This window comes from Panthera onca, chromosome B1 (genome assembly GCF_046562875.1).
Source record: "Panthera onca isolate mPanOnc1 chromosome B1, mPanOnc1 haplotype 2, whole genome shotgun sequence".
Lineage (NCBI taxonomy): Eukaryota > Metazoa > Chordata > Mammalia > Carnivora > Felidae > Panthera > Panthera onca.
In genome coordinates this window covers 108,261,610-108,274,180 of record NC_138342.1, presented here as the reverse complement: position 1 = coordinate 108,274,180, position 12,571 = coordinate 108,261,610, and the positions used below count along the sequence as shown (strand labels likewise).

The 12,571-nt window shown below is 33.0% G+C and overlaps 1 protein-coding gene and 1 long non-coding RNA gene across 4 annotated transcripts in view; one reads left to right on the top strand and one right to left on the bottom strand.

Annotated features, from left to right (window-relative positions):
* Positions 1–2,797, top strand: part of LOC144616140 (uncharacterized) — a 69,701-nt gene extending 66,904 nt beyond the window's left edge. For both annotated transcript variants that reach the window (XR_013555153.2, XR_013555154.1), the window contains 2 exons: positions 1,662–2,076; positions 2,617–2,797. This is a non-coding gene — a long non-coding RNA (uncharacterized LOC144616140). The remainder of the gene's footprint in view (positions 1–1,661; positions 2,077–2,616) is intronic.
* HSPA4L (heat shock protein family A (Hsp70) member 4 like) overlaps positions 1–12,571 on the bottom strand; it is a 51,422-nt gene that overhangs the window by 19,288 nt on the left and 19,563 nt on the right. For both annotated transcript variants that reach the window (XM_078445759.2, XM_078445760.2), the window contains exons 6-13: positions 10,784–10,883; positions 10,292–10,425; positions 7,982–8,226; positions 7,760–7,836; positions 6,999–7,150; positions 6,443–6,549; positions 3,435–3,568; positions 1,615–1,814 (exon numbers count right to left, since the gene is read on the bottom strand). In XM_078445759.2, the coding sequence (XP_078301885.1) occupies positions 1,615–1,814; positions 3,435–3,568; positions 6,443–6,549; positions 6,999–7,150; positions 7,760–7,836; positions 7,982–8,226; positions 10,292–10,425; positions 10,784–10,883 (1,149 nt within the window). The remainder of the gene's footprint in view (positions 1–1,614; positions 1,815–3,434; positions 3,569–6,442; positions 6,550–6,998; positions 7,151–7,759; positions 7,837–7,981; positions 8,227–10,291; positions 10,426–10,783; positions 10,884–12,571) is intronic.

Genomic DNA, 12,571 nt, shown 5'->3' with positions numbered 1-12,571 from the left:
AAGCAGAAAAAATGGGTGCCGTATTATTGTTTTTAGTACCCCAGAATCGCGATATAGAGAAAACTAAAGGTCTCAGCAGAGGTGAAGAAAACAGAAATGGTTATGAAGAATTCATCCTAGAGGCATACAGAGTGCTCTCAATATTAGTAAAAATAAATCTTAACAGATTAAAAATTTACATGTCTGACTTAAATTATTGTGAACTACAATTAAGAAAGCTAACTTTTCAAAAAAAATAAAACTAACTTTTCACCTATTATTCTTAATTTATGAAAAATTGACTGTATTTTCATTAACAGATCAGGGCATTTCTTTTCCTCAATTCAAGGAAGGATGTAATAGCAAAATAATACATGGGAAGAAGAAAGAAAATGCTATGATCCTTAAATGAAGTACATTAAGGAGAATTCTGATCAATGTGCAGGATTTTAGAGTATTAATAAAAACAGACAAAAAGATGAACTCTACAAAAGGGAAAAATGGTCTTGAAATCTGACAAAAAACAAAATCCATTCTTAATATGCACAAATACACAAAAAATCTAGGGCAGATCTCCAATTATGGTTGGAAAAAACATATGCCATTAAAAATAACTTATAATAGTATACATATAAAAAGATAAAATCTCTATGTAATGGAATATAATCATGTTCACTTAAAATTCCTGCATCTATAGTACACCAAGAGTGAATATAGTGCCAGGGTCACATAACTCTTTCATAAATTGTCAAAAATCTGTATTAATGTTACTGAATGTACAGTACACTCTTCTGTTCAACTGCCAGATACCCCCAAGCCCAGAAAAATTCTTTATTAGCCATGTGCTTTATCAATCTAAAAATAGGTACACATATAGTTCAAAATTCATCTGAATTGGTTTTATCTGTAAGCTAAAAAGCTAACCATAATACGTGTTTTTAATGGAAATAAAGAAGAATTTAGGAAAGAGGACTCCAAACACACATATGTGTTTAACATAAGGCTATTAAAAAGATGCAAAACCTCTAAAGAGTTTAAAATGTGAAAAGTGTAGAGCATTTAAAATTATTCTTTTATGCTTTTATTTAAAAAAAAGTTTACACTGATCCCTACAACAGAACTTTAGAACAAAACCTCAGATTATTTTTGATCATTAAGTATAAGTTATGACTAAGAAACTATATATAATATTTAGTTTTTCATTTTTTTAAAGTTTATTATTTTTGAGAGAGAGTGTGAGCAAGGGAAGGGCAGAGAGAGAGAGGAAGACACAGAATGTGAAGCATGCTCGTCTTCAAGCTGTCAACACAGAGCCCAACGTGGGATTTGGACCCACAAACCGTGAGATCATGACCCGAGCTGAAGTCAGATGCTCAACTGACTGAGCTACGCAGGCGCCCCTAATTTTTAATTTTTTAAAGTTTATTTTGAGACAGACAGAGTGTGAGTGGAGGAGGGGCAAAGAGAGAAGGAGAGCGAGAGTTGTCAGCACAGAGTCCAATGCAGGGCTCAAACTCACAAAATTGTGAGATCATGACTTGAGCTGAAACAAAGAGTCGGATGATTGAGCTGACCAGGCACCCCTTGAAACTATATATAATATTAGCGGAATCTTGCAATAGGATTTCTACATACCACATCATCTTTGCTTTCATTCTTAAATGAAGTTTCTGTCTCCATAGGAGCATCACTGTGATCCCCGTCTACATTTTGCTTCTCAATTACTGATGCACTGGCCACACTGAAGATTCCATGGATGTTAACACGAACTTTAACCTTCACTTTGGAACTATCACCATCAGACTGCGGAAAGACATTCTGAATAGTGAAGCTCCCTTCAGGAAAAAAGAGCTTTTATCAGCACATGGGCCTCTGATTAACTTATTCAATTCATTCATTCAATAATTTGACTATTATCGTTTTGATGCTGGCAAATAATCACAAAATTATCATCACATCCAGATTAATTACTGTGAGAAAGGCACTGATCCTAGATCACTTTTTTTTTTTTTTTTTTTTTTACAGCTTAATAAACTTAATACTAAGTTTCAGAAAAGGTTAAGCAGCCTGCCCAAAATCTTTAATGCAAGGACAAAGGTAAGTAGGAATTTCAACCAAGGACAATCTGACTCAAGGCAATGTAATTTTTAAGTATTTTATAATACTGCTATTCTAAAACCAAAATAACAATTCAACTTGAGTTTGAAAACCAAATGGAATTATACTTTTGTTACAAGCTTTGTAACACTATAATCATCTTGGTAATTTATAAATAAAGCAATTTTTATTTGCCCTATAGCAAAATTGCTAAGTTACTCAGATACTAATACCTACAGAGATCATATTAACTTTTCACTTTAAGAAATGTTTTATTTTGAAAAATCTTAATACATAATGATATCCATAGTAGAAAGAGAATACTAGGCAGAAAAACTGAGAACTAAAAAATTTGGTTGACCTTTATTATAGGTTGAATGGACACTCCCACTCCCACATTAATATGAATTAATGAGTCCTACTCTCAAGTACCTCAGAAGGTGACCTTATTTGAAAAACAGTGTCTAAACAGAGGGAATCAAGTTAAAGTGAGGTCATCAGGGTGGACTTGAATCCAATGACTGGTATCCTTATTTGCAGACAGATACACATACAGGGAGAATGTCATGTGAACATGAAGATGGCCAGCCATCCACAAACCAAGGAGAGAAGCCTGGAACAGATCCTTCCCTCACAGCCCTCAGAAGGAACCCTGTCAACACTTTGATTTCATACTTGAAGCTTCTAGAACTGTAAACAATAAATTCTACTGTTTAAGCCACTCAGTTTGTGGTATTTTGTTACAGAAGCCGTAGCAAATTAATTCCACCTTCAATAATTTATTTTTACTGCTTTCAATAACATATTTGAAATATTCACATTGTTCCCTTTCTAGCCTATCAATAAAGCAGTACATACAAAAAATTTAAAAAATTACAAATGATTCCTTCTCTTGTAAATGTTATAAAAATCATAACTTGTTTTTTATCTCTAAAAAAGATTACCCAACTAAAATGGATATTACAGTCCCTGATTCTCACTTAATATTGCTCCAATGATACTCGTTCTAGTTGTTGCCAGGGAGCATAAATTTAGAGTCATATACAGTCAGTCTGGCAACACAATTTCAACTTACTATGGAGTCTTTCCATAAAAAATAGCCCTCACCCAAACCTTTCAGGCAGATTACAGAGCATTTTAAATACAGAAGTAAAAACGAATTAAAAAATACTCAAAACTTGCTGTTATTCCAGAAATACTGTGAGCACTAAAAGTTCATGTTTAGAAAAAGTATGAATATCTTTCTCTAAAAATCCAGTGCTTGGCTGAAATATCAATTTATTTACTTCCTTGATTCAAATATTAATATATTTATAAAAAGCAAAAGTTTATGAAATTTTTTTCTTGAGTTCTCTTACCAATTCTTGGATCAGGATAAGGCACTTCATGTAAATTAGTATAAAATGCTTCTAGTTCAAATGGTTCCTTCTTGTGGAAAGTAATGACTTTTGAGAATGGAGCAGGATGGTTCTTACAAAATACTTCACATTCCCTAAAATGGAGTGAGAAAACATTTAAAAACAAATAGAAAGTTGCATCTGAATCTAATTACAGAATCCATGTCATTCCTAATTCAATAGCAGCAACCGTGAAGACCTCTCTGCACAAATATAAAGAAAAAGAATTACTGGTTTGGCTATGAATATGCATTTTGGTAGGTCTATGGCTCCAAGTTTTTAGAACGTCTGTCATAGTAAGACAGACAATTCTATCTTATCAAGCAAAGAAAAAATAACTGAGATTAGGTATATTTTGAGGCCAATACACAAGGGCTAGTTTTTTGCTCCCATATGAGGACCAAATGCTATTTATTAGTTTCCAAAATACTTGTTACATATAACACTTTTTATTTTTGCTCCGGTATATAAGTTTGAAATTATTTCCAAATAAAGGTTTTTTTTTGGTTTTTTTCTTTGTTTTTTTTAAGGGAGCTAGGGAAAAAACAAACAAACCAAAACGAAAAACAGGACAAGGAACAAGGGGCACCTGTATATCTTTTACCTAGATTTACTACTGTCAGCATTTTATTCCATTTGTTTCATCAACACACTCCGTACGTGTGTATTTTTTTTCTGAATCAACGGAGGGTGTTAACATACATTATGGCTCTTTATCCTTAAATACTTCAGTGTGTACTTCCTAATAGGGATATGCTCTAAAATAATTACAGTACAGCTGTCAACTTTATAAATTTATACTGATACTTTAACATACAATCCATATTCCAATTTTTACAAATGATATAATAATGTCATTTATTACTAAATAATAAAAAATTTGGGGCGCCTGGGTGGCTCAGTCAGTTAAGCGATTGACTTTGGCTCAGGTCATGATCTCACAGTTCGTGAGTTCGAGCCCCGCGTCGGGCTCTGTGCTGACAGCTCAGAGCCTGGAGCCTGCTTCGGATTCTGTGTCTCCCTCCCTTTCTGCCCCTTCCCTGCTCATGCTGTCTCAAAAATAAATAAAAACATTAAAAACAATTTAAAAAAAATAAAAAATTTAATTAAAAAATAATAAATATATTATTTATTTAATAAATAATAAATAAAAATAAACAATAAAAAAAGAAAACCTTCCTCTCTGTTAGAGGAGGTTTTAAAACCTACATAACTCCTATTCCTTAAATAATGTAACAAATAGCTTATAACTATTTGTTTTTAGTGGCCCAGAAACTCACTCTATAATACTATATTGTCAACCCTAATTATGAGGTTTGAAAATCCCACATTCATGGACCTTTCCCTCTATCCTAGTTTTTAAGGACCTACATTATCTTTTACTTCTTAAAAAAAAAATTTTTTTTTAAGTTTTTTTTTTTTTTTTTTTTGAGAGACAGAATATGAGCAGGGGAGGAGAAGGAGACACAGAATCTGAAGCAGGCTCCAGGCTCTGAACTGTCAGCACAGAGCCTGATGTGGGGCTCTAACCCATGAACCATGAGATCATGACCTGAGCCGAAGTCAGATGCTTAAGGGACTGAGCCACCCAGGCGCCCCTACTTTCTTATTGTAATCACTAGGATAGATTTACTTTTCAATTTAACTCCTCCATAGGTTTCTTACATAATTTTTTTCTGGATCACTGTATCTTTAACTGAAATTAAGTACTTATTTAAGTAATCTCTACACTCAATGTGGGGTTCAAACTCACAACCCCAAGATCCAGAGTCGCATGGTCTTCCGACTGAGCCAGTCAGGCGCCCATGAAACTAACTTTAAATAACAGCATTTCTTGCCTCAAAATTGACATTAATACATGCCATTTAAATGCTCTGCAAAACATTCAGATCAATCTATTTTTAGAATCTGCGTAAAATTTTATCTTCTTGGGGTATGAATATATAGAGCACAGGACAAAAGTTTAAAAGCAACTTAAAACTAAAAAGTTAAAAGCAACTAAAAACAGGTTTATTTTATTATACAAATTATGTCTGAAAAGCAGTCAAATATATTATTTGAAACATAAATTTTTATTTTAGTAGGGAAGCAAGCTATTTAAATCCTGGCCAGTTCATGGAAAATGAAACATAAGTGTCAATAAAAGCATGAAAAGATTGTGGCTCATAGTCAGAAATGCAAATCTAATACCAAAGTACTTATTTTCACTTTCAGAATCTTATGTTTAAAAGCACAGGAGAAAATAAGCTGTAACAGATAATCACAGCAATGCTAAAAGGAATATAAATTAGTATAATCCTTTTAATGAATAACGTTGCAGTACTAGTTATAGTAATGTTCATATCCTTTGGGTCAATTTTAGTCTTATACGGTTACCTTACAGATATACCAAACACAACTAAACAAGGAGATGTGTATGAGAATGTTCTTATTAGCACTGCCTGGAACAGAAAAAAATAAGACCCCAGAGTGTATTGGTTAAATTACGGCACACACGAGTGCTGAGAAAATAGTCACTGTTGACATGGAAAAGTAATATATAACATATTTTAAAAAAACAAGGTGCACTGGAAACACACAGATGATCATGTATATATTAACAAAGTACATGCTTTTATTTTTGACAAAGAAAATGACTGGAAAGATAGAAACCTAGCTGTTGACAATAGTTACCTCTGTAAAATGTGCTAAGTAGCAGTTGGGGTATGGCAGATGCAGGTTTTTAAATTTTTATATTTCCACCTTGTGATTTTTATTTGAATGTAAGAACGATTTACTTTATAATAAAATACTAATTAAAAATATATCATCATGGTTTATAGATTATATATTTTATATAGTTCCTTTCTTCTAACATTTTACTTAAAAGTATTTGAGAGTATTAGAAGTGTAAATTACTCTAGTTGAGAAAATTAGGTTCAACTGGTTATTTACAACAAGCTCTAACCAAGGCTTTAAAAGTAACTTACCCAGTTCCATCTTCAAAAGAGGTCTTCCATCTTAATGTGATTGAATAGGGAACAAGGTCTGTTATAGAAAATTCACGCACTTTGAATGCTGGTGAGAGAATCGCACACTGAAAATAAGATGTATACCATATTTAAATCAACAAACACAAAACATACCGCAGGCTACCCTGATTGAAATGCTTAATAAAGTCCTTGTAATAAAATTATGTTTTTAAAATTGTCTTTTGGTAACAGCTAGTTGAAATTTACAAGTGTCAGAGTACTTTTTATGACCTTACAAAAATATAAAATATTTTTAAATCTCAAAAAAGAATTTTAAATGGGAATAATTACAAGAATTCATAAAGTAAATGTTCTTGCACTACAGTACAGACATACTGTCCTAGGACAGTTTAAAAACATAAATTGGAAAGACACAAGACTTATTTATCAGAAATAATTTCAATATATTTTTAGCCTGACAAATGGTTGGAACAGATAATATAAAAGGTCCCCTTAGGCCTGTCATCACATTTCTGGCAAAATATACATTCTAAAAAAGGATTAATAATCATACCTGTAATGCACATCCTCTGGCAACAGCTTCATCAGCATTTAACGTGGTACTTATGTCTTTCAGAAAGAACTTAGTGATTTGTTCTTTCACTGCAGGAATTCGTGTTGCTCCCCCTACAATTTCTATACTACTTATGTCCTCACGTTGCAAGTCTGAAAAACAAAATGTTTTTAATTGAGAATAAGATAGTCTTTATAAAAATATGACCAAAGCCCTTGGAAAGTACTTTTTTTTTTTTAAGTAGATATCTTATTTGCTCAAAACAAGACTAAATGGAAAGAAGATAAAAACAAATTTTGGAAAAAGGCAAAGCTTAATAAGTAATAATATCCATGTGTCAGCCACTGCACTTGGTCCAGATGACAGATGACATTAAGAACAGACAAGTACCTCATGGGCTCTTCAATTTTATAACTTCTACCTCACAAATACCCACAGAAGGTACTGATCACCAAAAAACCTTAACAAAAAGCAATCATGTCCTCTTTCTACATTTTATTTTCATCTTAGACTTCACTATATGCTTACATGTAAACACCTCCAAATATAACTAGTATTAGACTTATGATGCAAACTAGAACATGAGCCAGGAGTTGCTTTCATAAGCCCAGATTCATATTGCCGTTTTCCTCTGTAAAATGAGAAATACAAATCTTCAAAAAACAAATGAAGTTTTAATTGCTTTCACCATTTCTTACCCCATTAAAGTGAGTTAACGCCATAATACAATTTTGATGGTTAATCTAGTAATTTACACTTACTAGCTTGTTCCATTACTGCTTTTAATGGTGGCTCAACCCTGGTGAAGAGGGAAGCACATAATTGTTCAAACTGAGCCCTGGGGGAAAATGAAATAAAATTCATCATTTTGGGATACAAAAATCAAGTATATCTTCTAAAATTACAGAATGAAAAAAAAATCAGACATGATCTAAACATAAAAGTAGCCAACACTTTATTTAAATTGAAAACATACATGGTACCTGTTCATTTTACTAGAAACATCAAGGTCATTCATGAAACACTCAATGTTCAGTGGAAGATCTGATGCATTTGCACTCATTAGCTTCTTCAGTTTTTCACATTCCTGATATAAGCGCAATAAGGCCCGAGAATTTTCTTTCACATTTATCTTATATTTGGTCTTGAACTCCTCACAGAAGTAGTCTACTAAAGCCTCATCAAAGTTCCTGCCACCCAAATATGGATCAAAAGTGGTAGCCAAGACCTATTTAATCAAAACACCAGAACTGAATTTTCAGAAATATAAATGCTTTCATAAAAAGACAAAAAACAAAAAGAAAACACCTTTTAAAATTTAAATAAAATCAAAGCACTTGTCAAAAATCACAGCTGTCAAAACTTCCTATCACTTATACTAATTATCACTTATATTTAGCCAACATACTCACCCACTCTGAATTATCTGCTTTGGGTTGTAAATCCATATATCATAATTATAATTCTATTTCTGAAATAATGGGAGTTATTACAATTAAAATTTCATTATCTCACATCTGTTGGTTCTACAATGCACTCAACAGGTAGGCCAAAAACCAAGTTTAAGAGAGCAAGGAAAGAGTCCTACGCATGTAACCATAACAAAACAGCCAAGAAAAGCCAATCCAAAGATTCAATCTAGGGGTGCCTGGCTCCTATCCGAGGGTTGTGAGTTTGAGCCCCACACTGAGTGTAGAGATTACTTAAAAATAAATCTTAAAAAAAAAAAAAAAAGATTAAATCTAAAATACTACAATTGGTCAATTTACAGGTCAGGAATTAGGCTTTCTGCCTACTATTAAAAAAAAACAAAAACAAAAAGCAATTTTTTTAATAAAAATATAGAACAAAAAAATACATGAAAGACCAAAAAAATAAAATAGAAAAAAAGAGGAAAGACAAGAATTTGATATAATAATATAGCAGATGGATGGAAGAGGAGCAGACAAGTCACAGAACTTCAACATTATAACTACTGAAAACACAGGAGCAAGACATCTAGTCGCTTTCCTGAGGATAGAGGGCAAAAATGACTACTCATGCTAGTCACCAGTAAAAAAAATAGAACTCCACTGCTGATGTGGTTCATCAGGTTCTTCTCACAAGAATATGTGGTAGAACAACAGTAAACCCTACAGAAGGTTTTAAGTATAATCTCATTGAGAGGTCATCCCACAGACTAGCATGGAGAATCCATGGAAAGACTTCTCGCTAGGTCCAGAACTACCCCGAATTAAATCCAAAACTGTGTTGGGTATGTGACTTGTGCCAATGTGCATCCTCCTGGACAGAAGGGCCACAATATGGCTACTCTATGGTATATACCAAAAAGGAAAGCAAATGTTCTTCAGTTAAAATTCAAGACTAAATACCAAAGATTAAACTAATTTACTAATTCATTATGAGTCATTTCCCTTGAGTTTTCTCAAGTTTTTACAAGGATATTACTATAAACTATGAGATAAAAGGCTCTAAAAGGTGTTGGATAATCCAAAGCAGTTCATCTTCTAAGTAAATTCTATACATGTGAATAAATGGAGAGAGAGAGAGAACGAGAACATAAGTATGGATAAGATAATCAACATAAAAATGAATATAGAATCAAATAGAAGGGTGTCTGGGTAGCTCAGTTGGTTAAGCGTCTGACTTCGGCTCAGGTTATGATCTCACAGTTTGTGAGTTCAAGCCCGCATAGGGCTCTCTGCTGTCAGTGCAGAGCCCGCTTAGGATCCTCCCCCTCTCTCTCTCTCTCTCTCTCCCTCTCTCTCTCTCTCTCTCCCCCTTCCCCACTCGTGTGCATGCACACTCTCTCAAAAATTAAACATTTAAAAAATAAATAAATACAAACTATAAAATGGTAAGCACTAGAACAATGGCACACTACAGAAACTTATGATTAAAACTCTTGGATAGGAAGGTTTACAAAAACAAAGAGAATCATTTTAGAAAGTGTTTCCTAAATGTATTTATGGATAGGGTGTACTTAATGCTCCCTGATAGTTGCTTAACACCTTGACAATAAAAATAGCCAATACATATTACAGGATATACTCTACGGCATTCTAAGCATTTTATATATATTAACTCATTTGTCCTCAAAAATTCTGAGGAAATTACTGGTACTATCCCCTTAAGTGTAGAGGCTGAGATTTAAGGAGGTTAGTAACTTGCTCAAGGTCACAATTTTTAAGTGGCAGAGCCAGGATTTAAACTCACGCACTAAGGTTCTCTATATAGTCTTACATGCTCTTAACCATTAAACTTAATACATAGCAAATCATTTATTTACTTACTTTAAGTTTTCCTTTGTTAAAAGCACAAACCGAGACCTGGTAGGCAGAATGTCCCATATCAATAAATATTACATTTCTTGGTTTCTCATCTAATGGGGGAAGATCCTGTTTATAAATTCCATATGCTAGTGCCACTGTGTAAGAACAAAGCAATTAGGTTAATGTCAAGATAGCAATCACATGGAAAACAAGATATAAGTCACTTTGATGTTGCACTTTAACACACAGAAGAATATAAATATTAATTTCAAGGTAAATTAACTTTTCATCACTTGATTTTTATTTCTTTTCTACCCATAACTCTGTAACATAGATGATTCTTATTGCGAACAGAAGACATGTTTAACTTCTGCCAAAATACTGTACTCCTAAACAAAAGGTTACAGGAACTAGTACATAATAGAGTTAAAAGAAAGAGAAATGTTTTATATTAATTAGAAAAAACTAGAACGGTATTTTTCTGACAGTGATTTTAAATTCCAAAGTGCTCACCTGCTGTAGTTTCATTCATCAACCTTAAACAATTTAAACCTGCAACCTGGGCTGCAGCCATCACAGATCTTCTCTCAGCATCAGTGAAAAAGCTAGGAATCTGGTATTTTAAAACACTAATATATTAGTTTGATGTAACAGATTTTAAACATTTCATCAATTAAAAATGTAAAATAAATGTAATAAAATTTACAGCTTAAGGCAAAGAATGGTGTTCTAATAAGAAAAAAATACTAGTTTAAATAAACAAGAAAAAAATACTAGTTTTCTTTCTTTCTTTTTTTTAAAGTTTGGCAATTTCTATACTATCAAGTGTTGACCTAAAGTATGAACACAAATTTAAAGCAATTAATAAGATGGAATAATGCAGTGTTTCCAAATATGTTCAATAAATCCTTCTTGTGTTGGTTGGCTCTATGAAAAAAAAATATGTTGGTTCATCTTTAACAATGAAAGGCTGAAAACCCAAGACTATTAAAATGAGATTGATTAACTACATCACGGTAAATCCATATAACGGAATCCTACGTGGCTGTTAGAATCAGGCAGATATGAATTGTCATGGAACAGTATCTATACTACATTAGAAAAAAGGACATGTGTAGCATGATTTTTGTGTAGGTATAGGCTACTCAGAAAAATACAATACCCAAAGGTTTACAATGGCTATGATCTCAAAAGGAGGGGGTAACTATACTGCAGGAGATTTACAAGGAACATACGTTTCTTTTAAAATCAACAAAAAACATTAACTATATTACTATTAAAACATAAACTGAAACTCAAATTTATAGTTAAGATTTACATAGTTCTAGGGGTTCCTGGGTGGCTCAGTCGGTTAAGCATCTGACTCTTGATTTTGGCTTATGATCTCCATGGTTCCTTCGTTCAAGCTCTGCACTGACACCTCGGAGCCTGCTTGGAATTCTCTTTCTCCCTCTCTTGCTGCCCCTCCCATGCTTGCTCTGTGTCTTGCTCTGTGTCTCTTATTCTGTGTCTCAAAGTAAGTAAACATTAAAAAGATTTACCTAGTTCTATCAAACTAAGAAGGTCTTTGATTTGTGTCTACAGATAGATTTCTAAGAAGCTAATTAAGTATACTCATGTATAAAATGACTTGGGGCTCTTCCAATTTTAAGTAAATTGTCTCCTCCAATTTTATTGCTTTATGAAGTTAGAAATTTCATTTAACTCCTATTAACAACAGGAAAAGAACTTGAATTTCAATAAACTTGTTTATCCTGATTTTTGTATTATCCTTCTGACAAAAATCTAAATTATAACACAGGCTTCATTTAATACTCATGGAGCACTTACGTACTAGATACTTTTCTAGCCACTTAGGGATATAGTAGTGCATAAAGCAGAAAATACTTCCCCTGGTGCAGTTCACAATGGGTCTACTGCATCAACTATAAAGTAAATAATGGCTGAGAAGTTCATAATGCTCTCTTCTGACACTAATTTCTGATGTGAAAATGTTATCAAGTATAGTTAATAGGGATGGATTTGAATTTAAGATGTATTTTTAAAACTGATACCACTTTGATGCATACTTTCAAGTGGCAGTGTAATGGAAAAATTATAAGCAGAGGCTTGGGAATGAACTATCTGGGTTTGATTTCTGGCTCTACCACTTATCAGCTCTGTTGATTTGGGGCAAGTTAACATCTCTGTGTCTCAGTTTCTTCACCTGTACAACTAGAGTTAAAAATATCCTATCCTGTGGGTGCTTGGGTGGCTCAGTTGGTTAAGTGTTCAACTTTGGCTCAGGTCATAATCTCATGA